We start from the raw sequence: 27,716 nt of genomic DNA, 5'->3' as shown, positions 1-27,716 counted from the left end.
GCTGGGTAATATACAGGCAAACTATATCCTGTCTTAACTTCTTCAAGGTAAACTTCTAGTGTGAACTTAATGAAAGAAACTGCAATTGAAATATTATTGCATAAACCCCCAATGTATTTATATCAAACTCAGAATTTTGCACAAATTTCAGCATGCAAGTGCACAATCAAGGGACAACTATTCATGAAAATAACTATTTAGGTGATTAAGACAGGAAGAAACTGCTTTAAAGAACTTGGGTATTTTTCTGTATATATTTTTGGGACTTCAGAAAAAATACTCAGTAATTTACATAGCTGATATTACATGTTTAAAGAAAAATGCAAACTACCGAGAAGGCTACTGAAGGTTGATACCCATCAATCTTTATTCATACTGGCCCGATTACTTTTAAAAACACCATTAAGTAGACACACACTGCCATCTAGTGAGCATCTCTAACATAGCTGCAGTTTGATGTCTGAGGAGAGGAAAATGTGTTGCTTGGAGCAAGAAACTTAATACAGTACAAAACATACACAGACTTAAAAATGCTGCACTGAATGCTTTGTCAATTGTATATTATATAATAGAGATACACAGAGCAAAGCTAAAGTATTTTATTAATAATTTATTGTCAGTAAGAAAGACTGGCTAATGGTAATCTTCAGTAAAAACCTTTACAAGACCATTGGATCACAAATATACAGACACTATAAAAACTGTGTCATGGTGGTTTTGGTTCTAAACTGGTATGTAGAGGGTCCCCAACACACTTTCCAAGAAGGGAAAAAATGTTTACAGTTCTAAAATACAGCAACCCATTTAAGACATTTCCATGTAGCTGACCCAGAAAAATATCAGACCTAACCTATGTACAATTGGAATTGTGTAAATATGTTGAATTTTTCTATAATGAAATGTCAAACTTTAGATCTGGGGGGAATACATACAGTGATGCCCTGATTATAAGTCAGGGTGCTAGTTTTTAATGGCACACTAACACCACTAGTTTCAGTGGAAAACAAATTCACAAAATATCTACAAAATCTAGTTAAAACTATTAAAATCAAAACTGTACATAAAATTTACAAAAAGTAGGAGAAAATTAATTGCATTACAACTATATAAATATATGCATCATGCTAACATGGAGAAGTGGTATGTGATTTTTTTTAACATAGACAATGTAAGTACAAAAAGGATGTTCAGAAATGGCACAGCCAATGGAAATCTTGGAATTGTCCAATTACAGTAGGTCAGGAAATGGAAGTAGGCTGATTTAGTGAAATGAACTGCCATGCCAGTAGCTCACTGAAACAAAAGCATTCACCGTGGCTGGGGAAACAAAAAATAAAAAAGCTCTTGGAAGTTGTTCTAGAACTGATAAAGTTTGTTAGAGTCCAGGCACTTTTGTTGAGTGTGTCAGACTTCTGTATGTTGCTGGGAATCAAGTGGAGGAATTTTCACATCTTCAAAATGGCCATCGTCTCCACTCTCATAGTCACTCATCATGACTTCAGACTCCATTTCACAGCATGCTGACACATCGGAGCATGAAGCTGTGGAAGCATATACAGACATGGACATGTTGTCTACAGTGGGTGCTTCAAAGTCTCTATTGTACCCTAATGTGTAAGGAGCGTAAGGTTCTCTGTAACTGCCGCTGACACCACTAGTTGTGGACTGAGGTTCTGACATGTCTGCAGGATAGTGATGGGGAAGGTACTGATTCAGGTTAAATCTCTGCCTGCTTCTTGTAGAAGAACCCAAGCTACCTACGGCTGGCATGTCTCTGGGTGGCTGTATTGACTCAAACTGGTCACTGTATTCTGGTGGTAACGGTGGAAGCTCATCAGGTGCAGGGAAGTCATCAGGTGGAGGTGGAAAATCACTTTCTATGTCATAACCGCCAGGGTAATAGTCCGTATCGATGGCGTTTGGATCCGTGTAGAGGGGAGCTGACTCCTCAACCACTTCATAATTTGGATACTCTTGGATACCTGGCAACTGAACACTTGGCATCCAGTCAGATGTATCCCAGTGGTAACCTGAAAAGTTATTTTTTTTTTTTTAAGAAGTAGTATTAGTATCTTGTCTTCAAGTAAGTCTGAACTGAGAAGTCAACACATGTATTAAGACAATGCACTTGCTCTGATTAGGACACTAATTGTTAGACAGCAGTCTGCCCCGGATCCACAAAAGACATTCAACACAACTTTACATTATGCCATGCATTAGATACTGCATCATTCACACTTAAACTTTTACATTTTCTCAGACATCTCACCTAGTATGGGAAGAGCTGTAGGTCACCTATGGAATGTGCTGTCACAATACATAATAGTATAGAATTGTTCACTGGATAGCAAAGAACCAACAGCCTTCCTGCTGCAGCTAAATTCTTAATTGTTGTTGAGTAATTACAGTTAGGGTGATAATAGTTGCCTGTTTTCCTTAAGAAAATATCTAGCATATATAAACCATGCTTTTCTTACATCAATTTCTAATTGGTAAAGTATCCAGATCATTTAAAGCAACTTTACCCCTTAACTGAATTGTAAAGTTAATTTCACAAAATGCTGTTAGCTCTACAGTAACTGCCACACCTCTGATAAAAATATTTGACTATTAGTAAAGACATTCCACATTCAAATACAGGAACAAAACAGGAAAATCAAGCTTAATCATGCATAAATGACCGAACTTGATCCTTTCTCGCAAACTCCACTGGAATACATTTGTATTTGTCTGCTGGAAACTAGATGTAAGCCTAATCTCATTAAAAAATAATTGCTTTTCTCATCTCAACACCAGAAAGGAAAATAATACAGAACTGCAATAAGGTGCAAATCTAGTAAAGAGTGATCACTGCAGACAAATGCACAGCAAGCAACTGATAGTAAGTCTGTGTTAAAACCAAGTATTAAAGTATTTTGGTGAACATCAATGAACTGCATGCAGAAGTCACCTCTTGAATTGCTGAGGTCAGGAACAGCAAAAGATTCTTTAGGTGGCAGAATAAGAAAAAGGAGAAAACAGCTATAGTTAGGAATCAAATAGTAGAACCAATGTGAAGATAAACAATGACTGTCACTATGATATTCATGCTGCCTTTGTCCAGGATACTTAGAAGTACTAAAGTTGGCTTTTTTTTTTTTTTTTTTTTTCTCCTGGGCTCCTTCTTTGTTAGACTTGAACTGTAGAATAGCTACTGAGTTAATGTACAGCCCATGTGGGACATGGCTGTGTAGTGGCAAAATCTGCAGTCTGTAGTTTGCTGAAATCCTCCTACCAGTAGATTTAGGACTTCTGCTAAAAAGGGTAACAAGACCTGGTCTGATTTTTTTTCTTTCCTTGTATCCCCCCTTGTTTTTTAATACAGGGCTGCATCTATTAGCACTTACGCTTTCAAGTATCTCATGCAAAGATGGGAACTCTCCCTTTAGTATCTAGCTTTCATAAACTGTGCACTGGGAGACCTGCCTCCCTTTGTACAGCAATCCCAGCAACTCCCACTCAGCAGAGAACTGTCCTGCATTATCTGTCAAATTTTAAACCCTTCTCTCTTCAGGAACCTATATTCCCTATTCAGGTCTGTAAGGATGGGCAATGCCTATCCTAACACCAGAACCTTCTCCTAAGAATTGATACTTTTATCTATTGTTGGAAGACTAGAGGGACAAAGTTTGACTCCTGGGTGAGGGTGGCAGGGGGTGGTATGGTGGTCCTTTGGTTTTTGGGGGTTTTTTGTGTGTTTGGGTTTTGTTGGGGTTTTGTTTGTTTTTAATCTTGCCTAGCCCAGACAAGAAAAATACTGTCCACATTTCCAGTCTGACATTTGAGACTCACAGAATCACAGAATCGTCTAGGTTGGAAAAGACCTAGAAGATCATCCAGTCCAACCATTGACCTAACACTGACAGTTCCCAACTACACCATATCCCTCAGCGCTAAGTCGACCCTACTCTTAAACACCTCCAGGGATGGGGACTCCACCACCTCCCTGGGCAGCCCATTCCAATGCCTAACAACCTGTTCTGTAAAGAAATGCTTCCTAATATCTAGTCTAAACCTTCCCTGGCGCAACTTGAGGCCATTACCTCTTGTCCTATCACTTGTTACTTGGTTAAAGAGACTCATCCCCAGCTCTCTGCAACCTCCTTTCAGGTAGTTGTAGAGGGCGATGAGGTCTCCCCTCAGCCTCCTCTTCTCCAGACTACACAACCCCAGTTCCCTCAGCCGCTCCTCGTACGACATGTGCTCCAGACCCTTCACCAGCTTCGTTGCCCTTCTCTGGACACGCTCGAGTCATTCAATGTCCTTTTTGTAGTGAGGGGCCCAAAACTGAACACAGGAATCGAGGTGCGGCCTCACCAGTGCCGAGTACAGGGGTAAGATCACTTCCCTGTCCCTGCTGGCCATGCTATTTCTGTTGCAATCCAGGATACCATTGGCCTTCTTGGCCACCTGGGCACACTGCTGGCTCATGTTCAGCCGGCTGTCAATCAACACCCCCAGGTCCCTCTCTGACTGGCAGCTCTCCAGCCACTCCTCCCCAAGCCTTTAGCACTGCTGGGGGTTGTTGTGGCCCAAGTGCAGCACCCGGCATTTGGCCTTATTGAAACTCATACAGTTGGCCTTAGCCCATCGCTCCAGCCTGTCCACATCTCTCTGCAGAGCCTCCCTACCCTCGAGCAGATCAACACTCCCACCCAACTTGGTGTCATCTGCAAACTTACTGAGGGTGCATTCGATCTCCTTGTCTAGATCATCAATAAAGATGTTAAACAGGAGAGGCCCCAAAACTGAGCCCTGGGGGACACCACTCGTGACCGGCCACCAACTGGATTTAACTCCATTCACCACCACTCTTTGGGCCCGGCCATCCAGCCAGTTTTTTACCCAGCAAAGCGTGTGCCCATCCAAGCCACGAGCAGCCAGTTTCGCCAGGAGAATGCTGTTATAACGTTATAATGACTCTTATAACATCTCTGGCCTCATCTCAAGGAGAAGGTTCTTACCACTGGTCTACTTAGAAGATGACATTCTTCATTCTCCTAGGGAAACTGGGTGCAAAACTAAAGCCAATAGGCAGACTGTAGCCTTATGATTTAGAGCACTTTTACCAAGGAATGGGGAGATATTGGTCCTGTGCTCCTCTTCTGAGGCAAGGACCCTTTAACATGAAATACAGAAACACAAACTAGAACCTCATGTGCCCACCTTTCTAGGTGACAATCTGCTAGACTGGAGCTGTATTTCCTCTTGCACTGAGCATCGTTGATTTACAGAGCTACAACCTTCCCTGAGGAGCAGTGCAGAGAACATGGGCCTACAGCTGTCCTAGGATGAGACTAGCTACAGTTCATGCTTCCAGGATACCTATTGGACAGAACCACTTGGGGAGACTAAAGGAATTTGACCCAGAACTTGATAATACTGAAGGCTTGAGCAAGTATCTCTCTGCTGCTTGAACTGACACCCTCCTGAGGGTGCTCAAAAGAAAAACTCTTTACCTAAGATGTTTTTAAAGAAGGAATGCTTATTAAGAGTCAAATTTCCAAGTGTTAAGAAGTAGCTGAACATGACATCTGTAATCTATGAACATTCTGCAATGTATAAAATATTTATATTTATCTTACAGTGATACTAAACCACGAAACAATACTTTCACCTTTGACTTGAGAACTACATCCATCAGTTTTAGTTTCTACCAAATAAAATCTCAGAGAAAATCTGAATAAGGTATTAAATGTTTCCCCTGGTAGATCTTCCCTCTTCTACACTTATAATACTCCCTTTCATAAGTACTGTGCATCACAATTTTTTAGCACTGAGGACTATGGTCTATAGGTACACATTAATGAAATACTCTCATGTAATTAGAATCTTTGCATTTGTCTACTTTTTTATGTGTCTGCATACATTAGACAGGATATACTTCAAATAACAAACCTAAGAGAATCTTTGGCTACTATAATTAATCTTATGTTCTTAAAATGGCTTTATTTTAAGTAAGACTTAATAAAAAATAAGGTTTCCTAGTCTGTATTAAGAAATAGGAAACATACACTGTGGATGTTATTTCAGAAGTAACCTCTACAGACTCATGGTCATGGATTGAAATACTTGCGTATTACTGGAACTTGAAGAATTTTTAAGTCAAAACAATAGTTAGCATTCTTGCAGACTCACTAGCACCTTTATTACTATTATTATTTTGTAAAGAGTTTGTGTTTTCCAGAGCGGTCAGTTCTTAAATGTTAGCAGGAAAGAAATAAAATACCATGAAAATGTCTACTTTGCCTCTTTTTAACTTCCAAATACATACTACACCACCCACTTAAACTGATAGGGATGTGTATGCCTATATAACTCAACTGCATACCAGAAATCAGTTTTTTCTGCTAGAGGCAGATTGATCTGAAGGCCAGGGAAGTGAGTACTGGTATCAGGCCATTCCCATCCTGCTCAGCTGGACAAGGTGTCAACAGATGTGGGTGGGAGAAGAAAAGGAAGAGGAGGCTGCTTCTTTTTAATCCACAGTAGTTATGTAGTTGTCTTTGATGCTGTCTCAATTCTGCTGGGAGCTTTAGTGTGAATATTTTCAGAAGAGAGTAAGCACCAAGATCTTTTTATGCCAATACTTTTTTTTTCCAAGAAAACACATTTTGAAACCTGTCTACAGGACAGCTACAGCATACACATGAATATATGAACATATACTATATATATATCTATCTATCTTATAGACAATAAATACATTCTTTACTAAAACTTATCAGAAAGTCCAAGTAAATAGTATTTTATAACTCCCATCTGCTAGGGCTACATTACTAGAAGCAAACGTGCATTATTCTGCCAAAGCAGTAAATAAATATGAAAACATGTATATACCTTCTTTTTCCACCGAGTCAACAACAGCATTGACAAGGTGTATTACAGTCACTACGGAAGCTTGTAAAAGGTATAAAAGGAGCAAATTAAAACAAACCTATAGTTAGTATCACTTTAAACAGCATACAGATATACAAAAAACACTGTAAGATTGTAGTTAATTACTATTTTATAGAGCAAGATTATTGGTGTACATATACATTTACTCTCTATTTAGAAAGCAGTTGCATATATTACATAAAATACATCTTTAAACCTGAATGTTATTCTTGATAAACATGGAAAAGTACTTGTAACTACTCCTGAAGCAAATTCTGCACAAGCACAAAGCTGCTTTAGTTGTGTTAGAATTTCTGAAGTATTGCCTGAACATACCATTTACATAATACTTCATCCAGATACAGCAATGAACTAGGCTTTTCTAAAGGATTGTGTTGAGTGAATTGTGAATTCTGTGCAATGAGTACTGCATTAGGCTTCACCTTTTAGACTGCAAACTACATTTTCCCCCCCCCTCAATGGAAGACCAGGGGAAAAAAATTTCACTGAAATGAACTAAAATGCTAGAATTAAAAAAAAAAAAAACAAACCACTACTGAAAGCTTCTGTTGCTGACCTGCTTAAGTTGTGTGCAAACAGTGGTATCACGGTAGGATTAAAAAATTCAGGTTGTGACATTCTTATTTAAAACCAATCAAAATGAATGTATTTTTTATGTCTTCCGTTTCCCAAGACACTTTTGGAAGGGAGAAGAATTTACAGGGTAGGATGAGGTAATCACATATAATTTGTTTGCATGGCTCAGGGATTAAATTTCAAGCTAATAAATTCAGAATCTATCAAAAAGGAAGGAAGGAACAATATCTATGATGCTACAGCTATTTTTCTTAAAATGATGTATTGATGAGTAATCAATACACAACAAGAAATGTGAGTAAGAATATATGAAATACATGGGATGGAGAGGAGGGGAGAGCAACATGTACCACACAACACTGAATACCACAGGAAAAAAGTTGAAAGTTGGTATCAGATCTACTGATAAAACGATGAGTACTGTAAGCATACCATTTTACTTTCACCAATCATTAACAAAGATGTTTCTTTTCATGCTGTTAAGAACAAATCACTCTACTTCGTTGAGAAGCAGAATGTTCTTTATTCCTAAACTAAAGGAATTTCAAATTCTTTTAACCATACAGAGACAAAAGCAGAAATTGGAATAGTCAAAACACCTTAACTTAGTGAAATAAGTTATGAGATAACTGTGGCTTTGTCCAATCAGTCTGAAATGTTTCTGAATACATAGATGCATTCATATGAACTGTAAAAGCATCTGTCATCACAATGGAAAAGTAAAAGACTTCCAATTAATAATAATCCCCACAAATAGGAATGCTGATGGACTGGAGTTGTGATCAAAATATAAATATTTTTATATTGGCTTTTTTCAATGTATGAATTTTTTTATGAATTCTTTTAATCATGGTGAAAGCCAAATATACTGTTCTACTATAACAAAATTCCTGTTTGTGCAGCTTCCTTCATTACTAAAGTAATCAAACTTACAAGCAGTCCCTTAAACTCTGCTCTCACTCAGAACTGATCTGATCCATATGGGAGCTGAGGTCGCAGCAAGAAAAAGAGAAGGAAACAAATGAAACTGTAACACCAGAAAGCTTTTTACTGAGAGCTCAATGTCAAAGCGAAAGTTATATTTGTGCCGAGGCCATTTTTTAAATTCACAGTATTCTTGTATTAAGTGATAACTCATGATTACCTAGAGGAATGTCTCAAATTTGAACACGCTTTTAACAGCTTTTAAACACAGGGCTCTGAACACCTTGTGCTGCATTTTCACTATTAATATTCTAACAGCAGAATGATAATATATAATTGTAAGGTAATTAACATGAGGTTTAAGATAGGCACAATACTTAAAAAAATCAACATACCTGGGTATTAACATAAGTACAGATATATATTAAATAAGCTATTATTTAATATATATTTGATATATGTATATCCTATTGATACTAAGAGATATAGATGCAAAGACAGAACAAATGAATGTAAGCAGCAGTAAAGAATGATTATATTTTACATACCATTGTCGTCACATGATTCAGACTGGAAGGAGCTGAGAGACTGGACCTCAGACATGCTTTCTCTAGCACTATAAGGATGGGAGTTCTTTTCATCCAGAGGCTTTTTCGAAAGGCAGGGATCAAGATCTACTACTTTAGCTGAAAGAAAAAGTTTCAAGTGGGACAATTAATAGATTCTAGATTAAAAAGTCAATAAAATTTGAGGCTGAGATCTACACATTTTTACAAAACTTTATAATAGAGCATGAAGTCTGATCAGACTCAAACCCCAGCAAAGTCATAATGCCGTTTGTACCCTCACAGGCATAGACAGAGACTTTGCACTCATATTAAAGTTGTACCAGCACACACCTTTAACAGAAAAGTAACAAAATAAGAACATTTCTTACTGTCATAGTCAAAATCCCAGCTGGGCTTCTGTATTGAATCACTGTCTGAAGGAGAGTTGGAGGGAGGTGGAGGCGGTAAATTTGGTGCTACACTGCAAACAGCTACAGCTTTCCGGTGACCATGTACAGAATCTGGGTTAAAAGTACTAAACTCTGGGTGCTCGGGGATAGCAGACCCCTCAAAAGAATTCCTGTCAAGATTGTTCCTGGAGTCACTTGGAATGCTTGGAGTGTATGAAATGGGACGAACAGGAACCTGTGGTGGGATGTCAGAATAGATGTTCTTATTCAATTTTGCATCAAAATAAGGCCTTTGCAAGAAAGCTGTTGTAGCTCCCAGTTGCTTGTCTTCAGGTTCTGGCTGGTGCTTCTTCTTTCTACTAGTCACTTTGCGGCAAACAACAAAAATCACAACTAACAGGAATATTCCTGCGATGAAAACAATAATCCCAATCACTTCAGCTAAGCTAATGTTCCAAGATGTTGAAACATATTTGTTAAGAACAATGTCTGTGCAGTGTTTTCCTCCAAATCCACGGCTACAGTTGCAGTGATATGAACCGTAAGTATTCTCACAAAGGGCGCCATTAAGACATGGGTTTTCTACGCATTCATCCACATCAGTCAGGCACCTACCAGAAACAGAGCAGAGAAATGATCGTTAGTTTACATCAGTAGTCTTTGTTGTAGTCTCCTTGTTCTCAACAATTCTAGGTGTATTGAATATACAGTACTGTACACTAGCAGGCAATTTGCTGTTTTTATCAACACTCCAGATTTCAACCAGTTTGAACTGTTAAGTAATATTGTTAAAATCTCAATGTATGTGAAACACTACCTACCTTTCTCCACGAAAGCCTGCTTCACACTCGCAAACGGGTCCATCCAAACTGTCAATACACTTGCCACTGTTTTTACAAGGATTGTCTTTGCAATATGGACCCAGCTGGCATCTGCAAAGGCAAAAAAAAACCCAGGGGGATTGAAAAAAACAAAGCATGAATGAACCACTACCTTGCTACAAGCAAGTACATAGTGTGGGATTCACAGCTGTAACATAGGGGCTGGCATTAACTTCAGCTAAATCCAGCACGTTTCAAAGTCCAAGCTTTAAGTAGGAAACAGGTAAAAAAGAAAACTGAAAGAGTGTTACATTTATAGCCTATTCTCTAAAGGGTTAATTGGTACAATAAACCATACAAACATACCTTTGGCCCGTGTACTGTCCTCGGCACTGGCAGATAAAATCATCACTGACTGGGATGCAAGTACCACCATAAAGGCAGGGGTTGGAAGCACATGGGTTGACACTTACATCGCAGTGAGTTCCCATAAACAAAGGTGCACACTTGCAGTAGTAACCTGAAATCAAATACAGCCTTTCAGAAAGACACACGTGGCTTTACTGGATTTAAGGTAAAATCCTCCCTGTCCACCTACCTGTTTGAAGAGAGAGAGGATGGGAAGAAATAGAGGTACTTTTATCGAAAGATGAAGGCAAGTCTAACAGTAAAGTTCTTGAATTTGATTGAAAGATAACTCCCATTTCTCTGACAAAACTCAAACTTGTCACACTGATTTCAGAATTTTTAAAGGAAGACTCTGAAGTAGGCAGCCAAGAGAATGGACCTTGGGTGTTGACACTGAAGATTAAATCCCCACTTTGTCTGATGGACTTTTTCTACTTCACACCCCAAGGAATTCAGTGTAGCACACAGGCAGACACAGCCTTCCTACCTGCTGAACAACCAGCCTTCTACAACTCTATGGGAAAGCAAGAATTATTCACAAAGTTTTTTTGTCCTTCAAGGCAGGGAAGTGGGAAAGTAGTTTTGAAAAGTAACAGCAGAAGAACATAGCACAGCTTACCTCCATTGGACAGTGCATTACAGATGCCTCCATTCTGACATGGGCTGCTTGAACAACCTTCTGTGGTAGTCAGTAAGCATCCAGGAGTCACATCTACAGATTCTTCCATGTGTGGATAATTTCGTGGCTTACTGTTTAGGGGCAGCTCTTGTCCATTAAGTACAACAGAATCCATACAGCCTCTAAAACCATTGCTAACTTGAGGACTTCTACCATGTCTTGCACCTTGCTGCCGAATATGACCACCAAAAAACACATGATTATCTAGGTTTAGTGTCCTAAGTGTACCAGGAGCAGTACCAGACGCAGTATGCACCCTATCCAGAACAAGTCGTGCGTAATTTCCATCCACTTCAAGAGATACTGAATGCCACTGGCCATCATTAATCTGAATGCTCTGAACGGAGACAATCCCAGGTCCACTGCCACAATCAAATTTATATTGCAGCCTTCCATGGTGAATCTACAGAGGAAAGTCACAACATCAACAAATGGTGTGCACACTTAAAGAGTATAAAATATCGATGCCCATAAAAGTTTATGTTTGCTGAAGAGACAGGATGATGGTCGCGTTCATAAAAGGCAGGTTAATAACACAGTGATTGTGATTCATTCTATATGTTCTTTTAATTAAAGTGTACACTTTGTAAATTTTTTCCTCTAGTAAAGAAGTCACAGATCATCACCAAAAGATTACAATGCTTCAAGATCTTTCATTCTTGTGCTTTAAGTGACTTTCTGTATGGACTTAATGAGTATTATAAACAAATAAAATTAAATTTATTATTTAAAATAGATAATTCAGTGGGGGGTTTTTTTGTTTGTTTTAATTTTAAAACATTAAAGAAAATAAATTCCTTTTACAAATTAAAAAAATTCCGGACAAGTTTGTCACCTGGCTTTATAACACACTCTACCTTGAAGACAATTCTCAATTATAACAATTCTACAGAGATGTTATGATTCAATCTTTTAATTTGGCACAAAAAATAGTAAGAAGATGGTAAGAAGAAAAGAGGAGGAGATATACACTAGGAGATTTTAATATACCTCTAAGATACTGTAGTCTGTTCCTCGAGCATACATAACAACTGCATGAGCAGAGTAAGTTCTAAGTCTCATTGTCAGCTTCATTTCCTCTTTGTTCTCATTTTCCATGAGACGGTATTTCACATAGCTGCTCCCAGTAAATGTCACAGCAGAGCCAGCTGATGCTTAAGAATACAAAAAGCGTAAAATGTGTTAACACAGGACTGGAATCAAATTTATATTTGGAAAGTAATATGGTTTTCCACAGAGATTTTTAGAGTTAATTTCTTACCAGGACACTGTCCAATTTTGCTGTCTTGGCAAACACAGGTATATTTTCCTTCCTTTGAGTCTCCTAAACATTCAGTACCTTCAGGGCATGGGTTTCCTTCACACACGCTATTCACCAGGGGGCACTTCCCTTCTGTAAAATGAAATACATTATTTCTCTTCTGTTGGTGGTAATGGTATTTTGTGAAAAGGGACACTTAAGGACAGCAGCTGAAAGGAACCCAAATGATATTCCTAACTATCTGACAAGGGAGCAAAGTAACAGTTACGAGATGTAACTGGCACAAACACAGACTAGACAAATGCATGTATAGTGGCTGATGTTCATACTTATCTTGATTACTCAAACAATTCAACTGGTAAAATTTGGAAACTGGTGTTGTGGTTTAAGGTTTATCATTACTATCATACACCATAAAAAACAACATATAGATATTAAACACGAACAGTGTGGGTTGGGGAGAGCAGAAGAGTATGTCTGTATTTGAGACACAAAAGGAACAGGCTTTAAATATTTACTTAAAATGTGCAAGCTCACCCAGCAATGTTAAGCCATGATTTTAAAAAACAATGTTCTTTTCCTCATAGCTAAAGACAAATTAATCTTCTGTTATAGATCTGTATACTTATATGTATCTTAATGAATATTCATTTCCCAGTTCACCCTGTCATTCCCAGCCAAGTTTGGAAGTTCTGTGGGCTATTCCTCTCTAAGGAGAAATCAGAAAGTATTCAGGTACTTTGCAAGAACTTACCTTTGTACATACAAGACATAAAATGGAAAATGAAGGTGTAGCTATAAAAAAATAAAATCACCTTCCATGAGCTTATATCATGTAAACTCTTAAAATGAGGTAATGAGACAAGAAAAAATTACTCCTTACTTTAAATAAGATTAGGCAAACATTGCAGTGAGGATTACAGGACATTCTTAATCTTGACCCATAATGTAAAATTTCCCCTGTGGATTATGGCAGTTCCAAACCATAACAATCTTTTCAAGGATACTGTTTTCCTTACCGCTTTTCTTACCTTTACAAAGACAAACTGCTGTTCTGTGATGACGGGGAGTGACAAAACTCAACCTGGCTGTGCTGTGGGTTGACATGATGTTCTCATCCACTGTTACTTTTTCTTCACAAAATTTCAAAGGACAATCTAGGCCTGCACAAAGCTTGTGGAAAACATCAATTATCCGGACACCTAAAATCTCCTCTAGGTCAGGCACAGAAGAGTTTATCTTGTGGAGCAAAATTCTCATTGGGTGGTGAGAGCTACCAGACTTTTCAATATTCAGGAGGACATCAAGATTTGAAGGAGGATCAGAAGGCTGCAAACTAACAATCTGGATGTCATTTCTCCTCACGCCCAAGATGTTTCTTAAAGCTCTCTGGAAATTGCGCCAGTAATCACCGATGAATTCTTCGGGGGCAAGGTTTGCAAAGCGTATTGCAATGCTGTGATTTAGTAAATCTTGTGTGATTTGTCTTATGTGTACAGTAATATCAGCTGCAGTTGTAAATTTTCCATCTGTAACAGTGACGTTTAGGAGGTACTGTCCTACATCTAACCTTTTATGTGCTATTAGTTTGCCACCAGTACTAGAAACGGAGAACAAGGATTCCATTTTGGGGTCCAGACTGTATGTCAAAGTATCATAAACATCTTGATCAGTTGCATGAATTTTTCCAATGACACCACCCGAATATTCTTCCCCAAAGGCTGTGATAAAGATTTCTAGAGGCAGAATTGCTGGTGAATAAATGCTTTCCTCAATAACTCTAATATCAATATAAGTCAAAGATGACAACGGTGGTTTTCCATTATCTGCCACCTAAAGGAGGATGAGGATAGAGTTAGATTTTTGCTTTATCTCAAATTCTACTGCAGATATTTGTATATCTACTGTATACAGTAGAATTTTATTTTTCTACAAAAAAGTTCCTACGGGAAAATGCTTTATGAAAATATAACACAGGCCCTGACATAAAAGTTAGTATTGAAAATTTAGAAAGCTTATATAAAAGCAGGCACACACAAACATGTTTTCACTTCTTCCAAGATGAAAAGTGCCCTTAATAACTGGAAATGCCAGGAAGCTATTAACACTTCTAGCAAATACAGAGGAAATGCACAGTAGCTGATTTCAGACAGCAGATGGTGCTTGAAGCTTTTTTATTTCAAGCATGGAAACACAATACAAACTTGAAATGAGTCATGCACTAGAAATTTACAGCATGCTTCACCACAGTTATTAGGAGGTGGTCTTGAAGACAATCTAAATGTAGTATGCCAAACAGAACTTCAAAAGAAAAACAATACATGTAGAAGTTATAATTATGTCGTCTCTCATGATTTCTGATGGTGGAGAGGAAAAAAAAAAAACCACCTGTAGTGCTATTTGCTTCAGACAATTAAAGTGATTATCTTTTACAAAATCAGCCTAATTCAATTCTAAAGCCTTTTTAAAAATCACGTCCCCCGTCCTCCACTCCTTTTTGACAAAAGCATACACGGCTGTTCTGTGAAGAGGGGACATAAAAAGAGTAAAGAAGTGAGAAAAGAGCACTCCTTTTGGTTCACTTTCTTTCTAATTCCCGGTTCTTCTTTCTTATCTACCTTTTTCCCAGAGCTCTTTCCCAGTTACTGAAAGTGAGACTAAAGAAATGGGCAAAGAAGAACTGGAGAGATGTGAAGGGACAGAGATACGCAGGGCTCAGAAGGGAGAAGATATACTGCATTGTTCAACAGATTTTACAACAATTTTACAATGACTACAGATAGTTGGTACACTTTGAAGATCTATGCAGAAAAGCTGCTTTTGATTTTTCATACAAATTTAAGCAAAAGAGGAAAAACTCCAGGCACAAGATTATCTGTGGATGTGCACATAATTGTACCATTTTTAAAAGGTAATGCATGCCTCAGAACTACATGTCTTCATACGTTAACTCCAAAAGACAGGCATGGCTAGAAACTTGCCCTCTAGTTACCCAAACATAAATAACCAGAGAGCTGAAGCTGGCAAAGTTTTGTTTTGCCTAGATTTCTGCCTGGAAACAAGACAAGGCAGGCAGTTTAGCTACAGGAGAAATGCCCAAGGGAAACAAGAAAGGGCTTAAAACAAACAGGCAAGCAAAATTATAACAAATGGACAGCCAGTAGGAAAGAAGAGCCCCAGGAGAAATGTTTTTTCAATAGTGCAGATATTTAAAAATCTGCTGTGGTTTTAAACTAAAGGCTTCAGAGTGTGGCACAAAGGACTGTATGACTCATAGTTGAAGATTTCACACACTAATGCTGTGAGACATTCGTTAATGGATAATCTATTTCCTTTGGAGAGTGGGAAAGCAAATGTGAGTGGTATGCACATGTAGGTGGCTGTTGGGGAAAAAAAAAAATCCTTATTTCTATTAAAATCACAGAAGTAAAGTAAAAGAAAGGCTCATGTTAAGTAAAGTTTTTCTGGTGGGAGTGGGTGTGTATGAGAGGGGTTGTTTGTGGGTTTTCGGTGGGGAATTTTTGTTGTCTTTTTTTTTCCAATATAAGTATGCCTGTAACATAAGACCACCTCTGCCTCAGCAATCCATTCAGAAAGCAACTAAGGTGAAAGCTGTCAATATTGAAAAGCACACCAGTGAAGGTCAGTTAAAAACCGAAAATTAGTATCAGGAGATCATACATAGCCATTAACTTGTGAGCTACAAGATGAAAGTGGAAAAATTAAAGATAGTGTAAACTTGAGAAGATGCCTCTCTACAGCCTTTGAAAAAATCTTTATTTTAAATGAACAGGTAAAGAATATTTTTCCACAGAAGTCATGTATCTATTTTTGTGTTTATCACTGGAACTGAAGACTTGTGATATGGAAATGCTAGTTTTAGTTTTAGATGCCTTCATACTCATGTATAGTGACTCACTAAAGAGAAGATTATAGCAAATTATAGCACTGTGTCTACTTAAAAACAGCTATCATAGTATAAGATAATAAATGGCAATTAAAAGACAGTGACATATTTAAAGAATCCAGGCAAGGAACTTGTAAATCAAGGGATTAGACAAGTCCAAAATACTGAGATTCTGAGCACACAAAAAATGCACATCAGTATAGTCTGCTTTAATGATTTACAATCTCTAAGAAGCCTTTGTTCTAAATGAGTACATTTGTTTTAAGACACTTGGTATAGCTGCTGGATGCCATTAAAATAGTCCTTATTCATTCCCTAGAAAAAAGGCACTTTTCAAGTGCTGTGCTGAAGAGAAGACAGCTGAAGTACTGATGGGCTGTTTAAAAGCATCCCACAGTCTAGGAATTGGCTTGGAAATGAAAGAATTGCACGATTCCACCAGAGGAAGGTGTTAGATAGGTGCCTCATACTGAAGAATAGGCAGTCACATTAGGAAGGGCCGAAGGTGCAGCTAAATCATGAAATGTGATAGTGTAACAGACTACATAGAACAGACATAATTGCCTGTACATGCATTCACAGGAATGTTTCAGAAGCAAAATAAATATACATTAGTTACTGCTTAGAGAAAATATAAAACACATGAATCTTGTATTAAACTGATTGCACATACAGGAAAAACGTTGCTGGTTATTCTTCCCTAAACAAAAACATGACTTTGGAGAATCCATATAGAACTTGGAAAGATTATTAGGCAAGTATGACAAAGCCCGCCTCTACGTCTGTTTCAGACTTGTGCAGCCTAGGAAGGCCAACAGAGACGTTGCTTAGGTGCCTGGAAGGCTAATCTGTCCTACCACTAATTAGCAGTTCACTACTGAGAAAAAAATTGCTAACAGAGGAATGCTTTATCTCCCTACCTCCTTTTTAATCTCAATTCTTAAACCTTAAACCAAACTACATTGAAATGGAACCTTTATCTATGCTGGTTCTCATGCTGATGGCTCCTGATAACATGTTTTAGTGACTCAACCAGCAAACGACAGTACCAGTGGCAATTTGTTTTCCTTCCCCAAAGAAGACAGACAGACTTTGGGTAAATACGTCACAATTATTATCCGAACGTGGACACAATTCAGTATACACTGATGCAGACAGTACTGCTCTAAAACTGCAAGTGCAGTACAAACTCAGTAATTGTCTGCAATATTATGTATGATAGTACTTTGGAGATTGAAAACAATTCCTCATGTAAAAATAAAGGTAAGCACTTTTCTGAAAACATGAATCTGAAAATGAAGTTTAAGAATTAAGGCCTGCTATTTTTAGCCTACCAATTTAAAGTCCCCTGTTCACAGCTGTTTAACTTATAACTGAATTAAAAAGGACTGGATAAGATTAAAAAAATTGGTTTTAACTTTTTTTACATTAGGTTACAAAAAAGTATTTTAGAGAACTTAGCTATGTTAATGTAACCTGGATTTTTGGACATGGTCTGGTGTTTTTGCACACCAACGGAAAATGTAGGCATATAACATTTCAGTGTCATTTCTGAGTTTTATGTCATATTTTCCACGGCAAGATTCTGAGATCTCTAAGTACCGCACTGCAAGTTTCAATGCTATGACAAAGGTCCACTGTCCTGATTTTCCAAACTTAAAGAAAGATGTTTTCAATTGCCATTGGAGAAAGAGTGTGGCACTATACGAAAATATTTCAGTACTGGCATGATATGCAATTTTCAATATTCCTGTTTCGATCATGTCAGTGTAGTCCAGCTCACAGCTTCCAGGGTCAAAGTAACAGTGGCAAGAGGAAGTCTGCAGCCAATGGTTGGTGGCTCAAGGGACCTGGTCCCCTGCTGGCTTTTCCAGCACTCCACATGAAAGGCAAAGGACTTATCAAGACCACTCAGCATTTCACTTACACCTTACCCTTACTGTGAGTGTAATTAAGCTTACCATTACAGCTGCATAGATTTTCATTTAAACCTTTGTCTCTGAAGATTTTACCTCAAGGGACATGCCTCAAATGACAACTTGGCATGTCAGGATCTTGAAGGCAAGTGGTGGACCGGGCATGAATGGGAAAAGTTAACTAAATACTAATAACGCAAAACAGCCAGAGTAGTGCATCCTACCTTAACATGAAGTAAATAGTGATCCCTCACTTTGCGATTCAGTGCAGAAGTTGTTGTCAGTACTCCCTGCTGGTTAATCTGAAAAGTGTTCTCTTCATTTCCACTCAGGATGGTGAAGAGAAAAGGAGGGCCATTGTGAGAAGAATCCTTGTCTGTCACCACTAGCTGTAGCACACTAAATCCAATAGGCTTATTTTCCTATAAATGTATAATACAATTACATTGGTTTTACTATAATTGAGGATGTAGCTTGACGCTGATTTCTTTTTCACAACAGAAAAAAAATAAATATCAAATTACTGTCAAACCAGTTAATAAGAGAAATCAGAATGACAATATTGTTTAAGGAAAAATACTACCTCAGAATAATAATGAAGACAGTAAAAGGAGAAAGGCAGTACATTTTTCAACTTTGTCTTCTATTTTTTAAAAGTAGCTCAGCCTCGAAACTTTACATTTTCCACTCCAGTCTGAATTAAGATTAATTACCAAGTCATAAAAGATTTCAAATTTAGCTAAAACACTTGTTAAGAATAATCCAATTCCTTTGTTGGGAGGACTAGAAAAAACACACTCCTCCATCTGACCCCGTATGTCCCTAATTAGTGTTCTGACTTCAGCTGTGTCCACTACAGCCACAGTCCAGTTAAAATATGAAATCGAGGTTTTAAAATTTGCATCATAAAATACCTTCAAGTTTGCATCATGTGGATGCCTGAGGTTTCACAGACATTTCAGACACTTTGGTCTATCATGTATCTGATACACACACACAACCTTACCTAACACTTGTAACACCCTCTCCCAGAATACTCGTGCTATACTGTATTGACCAGAGTTTATACATATATATATACACACACATATATATATATACAAACACGTATTTTAAATACCAAAAAAAAAGTAGAAGCATTATTGTGAAGTACAACAATAACAAAATGCTATCCTTTCACTGTTGCAAAAACTCCTATATAACAAGCGTACTTTTTGTTCTTGAGAGTAAGTCAAGTTAATTATCAGATACTGCAGCTGAACAGCTGAGGGACCATATTTTAAAAATACAAATATTTACATTTGGATACCTAAAGTAATTTAATTTTCATACTAGCTAAGCACATTTCCAACTGTGTCCAAATATGTCCATCTCCAATACATCACAAAATGCACACCAGCATTCTTGGCCAACTCCTCCAGCTTTTTCTCTGCTATCCTCATACAGGGACAGGTTGATATGAATGAACTCTAAAACACAAGGTTTTCCTTTTTAATTGAGCAGGAAAACATTACAGACATTGGTTATAGAGTCTACAGTTTTATGGGATACATTAATTAACATTCACTTCAAGAAAGATTGTAATTGGGGAAAGCAAAATACCTTTGACAGCACAAACATACAAATCTGTTATTTTAAACAAACAAAAGTAAGATCCGGGACATCTTAACTTGCATACTCTGTATGTTGGGTTGAGATGAATCATTTTTCCTCTTTCAGAAAGCTGCCTTTACAAACCATGTACATGGCCTCAAATAGGATGGTATGTTAGGATGGCACAGGCACCAGATAACATTCCCTGATCCCCACTTAACTATTGTACAAGGCCAGGCACCAGCAACAGTAAAAGAAGCCAAGGGACTGAGCTCATTTACATTACTAGTTTAAAGGTCTTAATGCAATTCCTTTGTTCCTTCCATTTATTTTCTATTGGATTCAGGAAGACGAGAAGTACAGATGCTGCCTCTGCTATCTTTGCTTTACTAGAGAGTTTTCTGAATCAGGCAAGTACATGCCAGCCATTTGAGAATCTGGCCCACTACTACCGTCCTAATCTTCAAAATTAGTTAAAGGATTGGTATGTAGCAGTATGAAATATTACTGCTGTTTTAACTGCTTCTGATCCCAGAGGAGGCCAACAGGAATTAAGCCTTGACCTATGTGCCACAGTATGTAACACTTGCTTCACAGTAATAGTTCCTAAGTATCTTTTTCTAAGCAGTAACTCTAAGATTAAAAAGAAAACAGCAAAATTATTGTATCTTTTAACCTACCTATATGATGCTAAGAATGTTATAAACGTAAATGCAATGTATAATATATATACACATACACACACAAAGCACACGAAAAAAGAACACGCTCAACTTGCAATACAAGTTTCTAAATAGAAAGCACAATATGAATTTTGTTAACCCTGAACACTTACTCAGGTAAGCAGTTTCACTCACAACCTTAAATAATTAAAAATATAGAAAAATAAAATTGAAACATTACGTTCATCATATCTTGCAGAATTTTTCAAGTCACAAATTAATACTCCAATAATGTTACTAATATGACTACTTCACTATCTGTATTTACCTGGATGATAACACTATAGTTTCCTTTTGAGAACACTGGAGGATTGTCATTTACATCAGAAACATCAATATTAACGGTGGTTGTGTTAAGTCTAGGTGGGTTTCCGTTATCTGAAGCTTGAACTGTCAAGGTATATCCTGAAATCTAAGAAACAATAAAAATTTTCAGACATTCACTAAGGAGCAAAAAGTAACTAACTCAGCTTTTGTTTTTAGGAAGAAATATTTTAGTGCAAACTCCCAGTAAAGCTTGCCTTCATATATTTAATCCTTTCTCTTCCTCCCCACCCACAAAAAACACTGACATAAATACATGCTTTCACTTTATTATGGCTATATTAATTGTGGAATACAAAATGGTAATTTACAAATATAATAAAAAAATTGGTGGTCATCAATTATGCGTAGCTAAATTAATCCCAACTGCTCAAGAAACGTCAAAAACTTACCTTCTCTCTGTCTAGAAGTTTAGTCACTTTTATTTCACCCCTGGTAGGGTCAATTGTAAAAGGATTTCCCTGATTGCCATCTATAATTGCGTAGTGAATGCGGTTGTTTGAAGGTCCATCAGCATCATCTGCCATAACCTAAGGGGCATTACAGTCTCATTTAAAACAGGTCGAAACAGACTATCACCTTTCAGATAAACTCATCCTGAAGATGAGCACAGCTGTTTTGGTCTAACACATTTCACAGTCCTCAGGAGAAATGTCATTTGAATAGAACATACCAATATCACTTAATTTCCTGAAAATTAAGTCATGTTCTCATGAGGAGAACATAAATATATCACAAGATATCATCTACTTTCCCACAGCATCTCAAGTCTCTGGTTCTGAAACTTTTTCAAAATAAATTTTCAATTCACTCAGTGGCAAATTTATCTATTTATGTCCATCTTCAAATCAATATTTATTCCTTCAAGAGTGAAAGCATGATTTGTCATGACAGAGTATTTCAAAGGAAAAAAACCAACAATACGTACTGTAATGACTGATTGTTCAAGCATAGTATCTTCACTGATTACTGCAGTGTAAGTGTCTTGGCTAAACACTGGAGTATTGTCATTGATATCTGTTACATTAATATTCACTGTTACAACATCACTTAATGAAGGCGTGCCTCCATCTGTGGCTTCCACTGTCAAGTAGTACTCATGAGAACTTTCATAATCCAAGCTCTCAATGATAAAAATGGCTCCTAGGGAAGGAAAAAAAAAAACCTCATACATATTCTGCTATTATGTAGTATTACATATTGCAACTTTTAATTTTGGTCTGACAAATACTCAGCTTCTTCAGGGATTGACAAATCTGGAGCTAGAGCTAGCCAAAGCTAGAGCTACACAGTTAAATGATCAGGCTTTACACATAAAAGTAAAAAGGTGAGAAGTTCCTGCAATTACCACAAAAAACTCACAGTTTAAAATCACCTGGCTTACATTTTGTAATGAAAAAAGTGAAGAAAAATAAAAAATGTATTTATAAAATGTCTTTTTCTTAATTTTCAATTAAAATTAACCAAAAATATGACGTGACCTTTAACTTGAACTTCCTTGTAACCAGCATTAATGTCAGGCATGGAGTATGCATAAGTAGTATGAGAAGTGTCTGACTAGTTAAGATAGTGCAATCCCTAACATACACACTGATTTGCTGCTGGAAGAGAGTTTTCTTGGAACCTTTTTCCTCCTTTCAAATATGTGAAAAAGTTAAACTGGCAAAGTACTTCTATACCATATTACCAGCATCTACACTGAAAAGGGCAGTTGGAAGAATTATAATTTCAATTGCACTGCTATAATTAACTATTATTAACTTTTAGGTAGAAATCTTGATTTAAAAAACCCCAAACTTTATCAGATATTGACTCTTTCTTAGAAAAAGAACTATATAAGCAAACAAAACTAGAACTGAGGTGTATATTGATTTTTAACAAAGAATTGTCATTAATAGGGAAGAATTCTCCACAGAACCCAAAGGCTTCCTAAATCTGACTAACATACAAGCCTAACATCTCCAGTGTCATGCTGGATATATGATTAAACAGAATATTCCAACCTCTCTTTAATGCCATATCAAACTGCTCTAGGATTAATGTCTTTGTGGCCCAATGGCTAGTTTTCCCAATCAGTTTAATTTCTGATCTTTCTTTTACCAAGTCTGGCCACTCATTCTAATTATATGGCTTTTGTGAAAAGACTATTATGCTTCTGTCATTTTGGATCTATATCTTTCCACCTCCTCTGCACCCAGGGTGGGGAATACTCCAGCTAGGAAATCCTTACTCTTGCCAGTTAAATAAATCTAACCCACATAACAATAAATAGCAACAATCAAAAAAACAAACAAATCAAGTTCCTGTTCTACATTCTACTGCACTCCTCTAGTAAGCATGCTGGCAAAATGGGTGAACAGAGGTAGCACTGGCTTTACAGCCTGGATGATGCACAGAGCTTATACATAACCTGTTTGGTTGAATTACTGAAGAACACAGTATGGCACTGTGCTTGGTTAGCCTAAAGTATATTCACAGTGGTAGTCTGTTACCTGTTGTTGAATCGATGCTGAATTTTCCATGTTCATTTCCACTGACTATTGAGTATGTGATTTCAGCATTGGCTTCAATGTCCCTGCTTGCAGCATAGATCTGGAGAACTTCAGTTCCAACCAAAATGTCCTCTGATACACTGGCACTATACTCCCTATGCTCAAACACAGGTGGATTATCATTTATATCCAAAACAGAAACTATAAGACTACTTGTTGAAGACAGTCTTCTAGGTAAACCTTCATCTGTAGCCTTCAAAGTTAGAGTGTACACAGCTTGTAATTCCCGATCCAAAGGCTTCTCCAAACGAATGATTCCAGAGAATTCATCAATAGAGAACTGGCCGTCTGCGGTGTTCACCAGTGAATAATGGATTTTACGGTTCATCCCTGCATTTTGGAAACAATTGCAGAGTGTGAAGCAGCCATTAAAATATACCAACATAATAAAAGATCTGATAGCTATAGAAATAAAACATGCATGCTAAATATTATCATTCATGTTAAAGTAAATTTCAGCAAGAGTTAAAGGCTCTTGTGAGGGGCAGAATGATTTCCAAAAAGATGTAATCTGATTTAAAAAAAATTAAGCTTACACTTCACTGCACTTATTTTCTGCCACACAAAAACCATGAAGCATGGTTCTGCTTCAGTCACAGTATTAGCTAACATGAAACGAATAGTAATATAAATCTAATTATAACTTTAGAACAGCAGCATCTGCTTAGCAGGCTTAAAAATAACATAGGAAGATCTGGGAGAGTTAGGCTGCATCAAATAACTAGACTCAATACCACAAAGTTTATTTAAGAACCATATCCCAAAATTAACAGGAACATAATTTCTGGCAACCTTTCTGTATAAAACAAACAAACAAAAAACCCATAAGGTTTTGGGCCAAATATTTTGCTCCTCCTGAGCCTCAAAGACTAGTGAAGTGTGAAAACATCTGTCACCTTCCAATTCAGCAATGCAGCTTTATCATAGCACAAAGCAGGCTGGTTGTCTCACGAGACTGAGGCAACTATTAATTAATACTATTTGAATAATAAACTGATGATATATAGAAATCATGCACCTTTAAAAAGGCCTTATGCTGTTGCAGCCTTTACAACAAAGCCTAAGAAGAAACTCTTTCTAATATCACTTTCAGTTCATGTTCACTTAAATAGTTGTAACTAAACAGTGAAGATAAAGAGACAGCAAAAATCTTAACAGGGAAGCATATACAGAAAGCTACAACTGACCAGGGTTCTCTTTATGGTATGATCATTGATGGCTAGCCTGAGAAGTGCATATTCAATAAAATCTATGAATGCACATTTGCATGAACAGACATGGCTTGATATTCCTTTTACTTACACCAGGAGTGAAAGGACAGACCCAACTCTTCATAACATTAATAGCTTATCACACCAGAAATATCCTACATTTTATTCCTCTCCCACCTCTTCTTTTTTACAGACACACAAGAGATGTCTTCTTTTGTGCAGACACAAAAGGGATGTCTTCCAAGCTACTCACACATGGAATTCAGGTGTTACATGATTTAGTAGACCTAAATATATCTTTCAGGAGTCTAATCCTGAGTGGTATTGAACACCTGTCGGTTCTACTGAAAGACTTAACACCTCTCAGGATTAGACTAAATAAACATTACTGTAACTTTGAGACCATGACAAAAGTATTGCTCAAAGAATGCATACCTGCATCTGCATCTGTTGCCTGCACTCTTGTCAAAAGGGTTTTAGGCTCTGTGTTTTCAAATACTGTAATAGAGTAAGGGTCAGCTGTAAACTCTGGGGTATTATCATTCACATCTTCCAGAGTCAGAATAATATTAGCTTGGCAGAATCTTCCTCCTCCATCTGTGGCTTTCACTAGAAGATAATAAACCGCTTGCTGCTCACGATCAAGTGGCATTAATGTTTTCAGTTCACCTATAAACAGAATAACATACATAAGTTGATGCTAGTTGCCAGATTTAAGTATCCCTAACATGTTTTCCTCTAAAAATCTCTGTACTCAGAAAAACTAAACAACAATTTTCTTTTTGATGTTAATTTCATCAGTAGCTAAGTCAACAGCTGTACTGGACTAATGAACTCCACTTTGGGCAAAGCATGTCAGTGGCCTGCCTTTTCAGCTTTAAAAGATTAAATACTAAAATCCTCTGCCTTTGTTTCAAATGCCTCTGAAACAGAAATTAGCTAAAGTAAAACTACCTGACTGTGCAGAAAGAGAGAGAATGTGTATACATGCACAAATCCATGTGGTTTTGTGTAAAGAAAATTAAAATATTCTGGCTTTAATAAAATTCAAGGTAAAATCCATGTATGGTTTTCCTGGGCTATTTTGTGTTCCTTCCACAGCTATTGAGCTAACTCTCCTCCTCTAACATTCAATGAATAAACAGAGCTATTCACACTATCAAATATAACTTGCTGCTATAGACAAATCTCTAGCAGTCTAACACATACTTCCTTTCCAATGTGACAGAAAACACGATGACAGGCACAAACTGTAGCCATTGTCTCCTTTTAACCAATTAAAAAAAGTATTCTGAAATATTGAGTATTCTAGCCCCACCAATTCTGAATTTATGTAACAACATGCTAGCACAGCACACAGGTGACATTCAAAGTAAAAAAGCCCCCATGATGTAAGATCCCTCTCATTTATTTTGCCACTGAAGTATTCTAGTATCCTTCTCCATATTTCCAATATATCTTTGTATTTATCTTATTTAAATTTTTCTGTATTGTTTACTACTCCCTTCCTACTGCCTGTCTACTGCAGCTTGCAGAGTACAGGATTCCGGCATTAGCTTTGACCTATATTATAATCCAGAAGACATGAATGCCATGAAAACCAAAGTCAGGCAAGTTAAAAGTTAATCTCATTTATGTAATGCTTCCAGTAACACTGGAAGTACTTTTTGTGTTTACTATGGAAAGGAAATTTGATGCTCCATCTAACCTCATGCTGTTTAATATGCCAAACCAAATGATGGCAAAGAGAATCTGAATTAAGATATTTTCAGTTTATTCCATTATTGCTACTACTACAATTAATATAAAAATTACAAAATTTATAGCATAGTTTTACTCCAGTCACTTCACCATGGAAGTTTTGGGCTTTCGGGCAATTACCCTATGTACTCTTTACTTCCTCACGTATTAAAATACTTGCTTCTTCCCTGACTTCTGTTCAATATATTATTAGCATTTGTGTAGTAGAAACTCACATTTTAAACAGTTATATAATAAACTAACCCTTAATGGAAAGCTTGAAGTACTGACATTTATGTATGTCAATGTAATAGTAAAACATATTATAAAATGAGGTGATGACACGAATTTTGTATAGTGTATAGTATTATTACCTGTGTCTGGAGTGAGTCTGAATTTGTCCGCTCCTGTACCATGCAGTGTGTAAGTAATTTCTGCATTGGAACGAATATCTGCATCTGTAGCAGATACCTGCATTATCAGTTTGCCAGGAAGGGCATCCTCAGGAACAGAATCAGTGTATAAAGCCTACAAGATTTTAAAGTTACATTGAAAGATGAAACATATGAAGTAAGTAGACATACAAAGTAAAGGGAGGGGAAGAAGGAATGACAGATGAGATCATATCCTGTTTGGTAACATAAGCAAAGAAGAGGATGAAATACCTGAAAGTGAAATTAATACCTCACATTTATTACATAATTCAGAAAGGTAAGTAACAGTGCAACTATAAAGACTCTTGAGTATCACTGCATAGCTAAGAACTCTATAAACACCTGTAACTGATAAACTGATAATTAAGTGCACTCCCAAAGTAGGAGTTAGAATTTTTTGGTAATTTTTTTTTCCTCTTTTGATAAATCATCTTTTCTAGGTCTCAATCTAGAAGAAATTGATACCTGTTCTTTTTTTGTAATAGCATGAAATAAAAGCTTTCAGTTTAAATAAAAAAAACCCCCTCCATCCAGAATTTATAGGCACTAAGCACACTTATCGAGTTCATCCATGTCAGGGATGTGCATTAAATCAGAAGGACTGAACCTTGTAACACCAATATCAACAAAGGAAAAAAGCTAAAAACACTGACTTACCAGTCCGTATATAACTGTAATCATTTATATAGAAGTAACCAACATAAACATCAACTAAGAAAAAGAATCAAATGCTCACTGTATACTTGACCCT

The 27,716-nt window shown here is 37.1% G+C and overlaps 1 protein-coding gene across 9 annotated transcripts in view; it reads right to left on the bottom strand.

Moving 5' to 3' along the window:
- Window positions 1-343: 343 nt before the first annotated feature.
- Window positions 344-27,716, bottom strand: part of FAT1 (FAT atypical cadherin 1) — a 115,105-nt gene continuing 87,732 nt past the window's right edge. For 4 of the 9 annotated variants that reach the window (XM_074822686.1, XM_074822690.1, XM_074822687.1 and 1 more), the window contains 18 exons: window positions 26,906-27,059; window positions 25,227-25,460; window positions 23,521-23,910; window positions 21,957-22,171; window positions 21,421-21,558; window positions 20,973-21,116; window positions 18,614-18,811; window positions 13,598-14,399; window positions 12,567-12,698; window positions 12,296-12,459; window positions 11,246-11,708; window positions 10,585-10,738; window positions 10,219-10,329; window positions 9,377-10,008; window positions 8,988-9,125; window positions 6,880-6,939; window positions 2,951-2,986; window positions 344-2,030 (listed from right to left, as the gene is read on the bottom strand). In XM_074822686.1, the coding sequence (XP_074678787.1) occupies window positions 1,405-2,030; window positions 2,951-2,986; window positions 6,880-6,939; window positions 8,988-9,125; window positions 9,377-10,008; window positions 10,219-10,329; window positions 10,585-10,738; window positions 11,246-11,708; window positions 12,296-12,459; window positions 12,567-12,698; window positions 13,598-14,399; window positions 18,614-18,811; window positions 20,973-21,116; window positions 21,421-21,558; window positions 21,957-22,171; window positions 23,521-23,910; window positions 25,227-25,460; window positions 26,906-27,059 (4,791 nt within the window). In that variant the 3' untranslated portion in view covers window positions 344-1,404. Of the gene's footprint in view, window positions 2,031-2,950; window positions 2,987-6,879; window positions 6,940-8,448; window positions 8,503-8,987; window positions 9,126-9,376; window positions 10,009-10,218; window positions 10,330-10,584; window positions 10,739-11,245; window positions 11,709-12,295; window positions 12,460-12,566; window positions 12,699-13,597; window positions 14,400-18,613; window positions 18,812-20,972; window positions 21,117-21,420; window positions 21,559-21,956; window positions 22,172-23,520; window positions 23,911-25,226; window positions 25,461-26,905; window positions 27,060-27,716 lie in introns of all 9 variants that reach the window. The other 5 variants (XM_074822689.1, XM_074822693.1, XM_074822691.1 and 2 more) reach the window with 3 other exon arrangements.

The sequence above is a fragment of the Strix aluco genome, chromosome 4 (genome assembly GCF_031877795.1).
Source record: "Strix aluco isolate bStrAlu1 chromosome 4, bStrAlu1.hap1, whole genome shotgun sequence".
In the NCBI taxonomy this organism is placed as follows: Eukaryota; Metazoa; Chordata; class Aves; order Strigiformes; family Strigidae; genus Strix; species Strix aluco.
The sequence above is the reverse complement of the archived record's forward strand: the minus strand, read 5'-3'. Positions and strand labels throughout refer to the sequence as shown.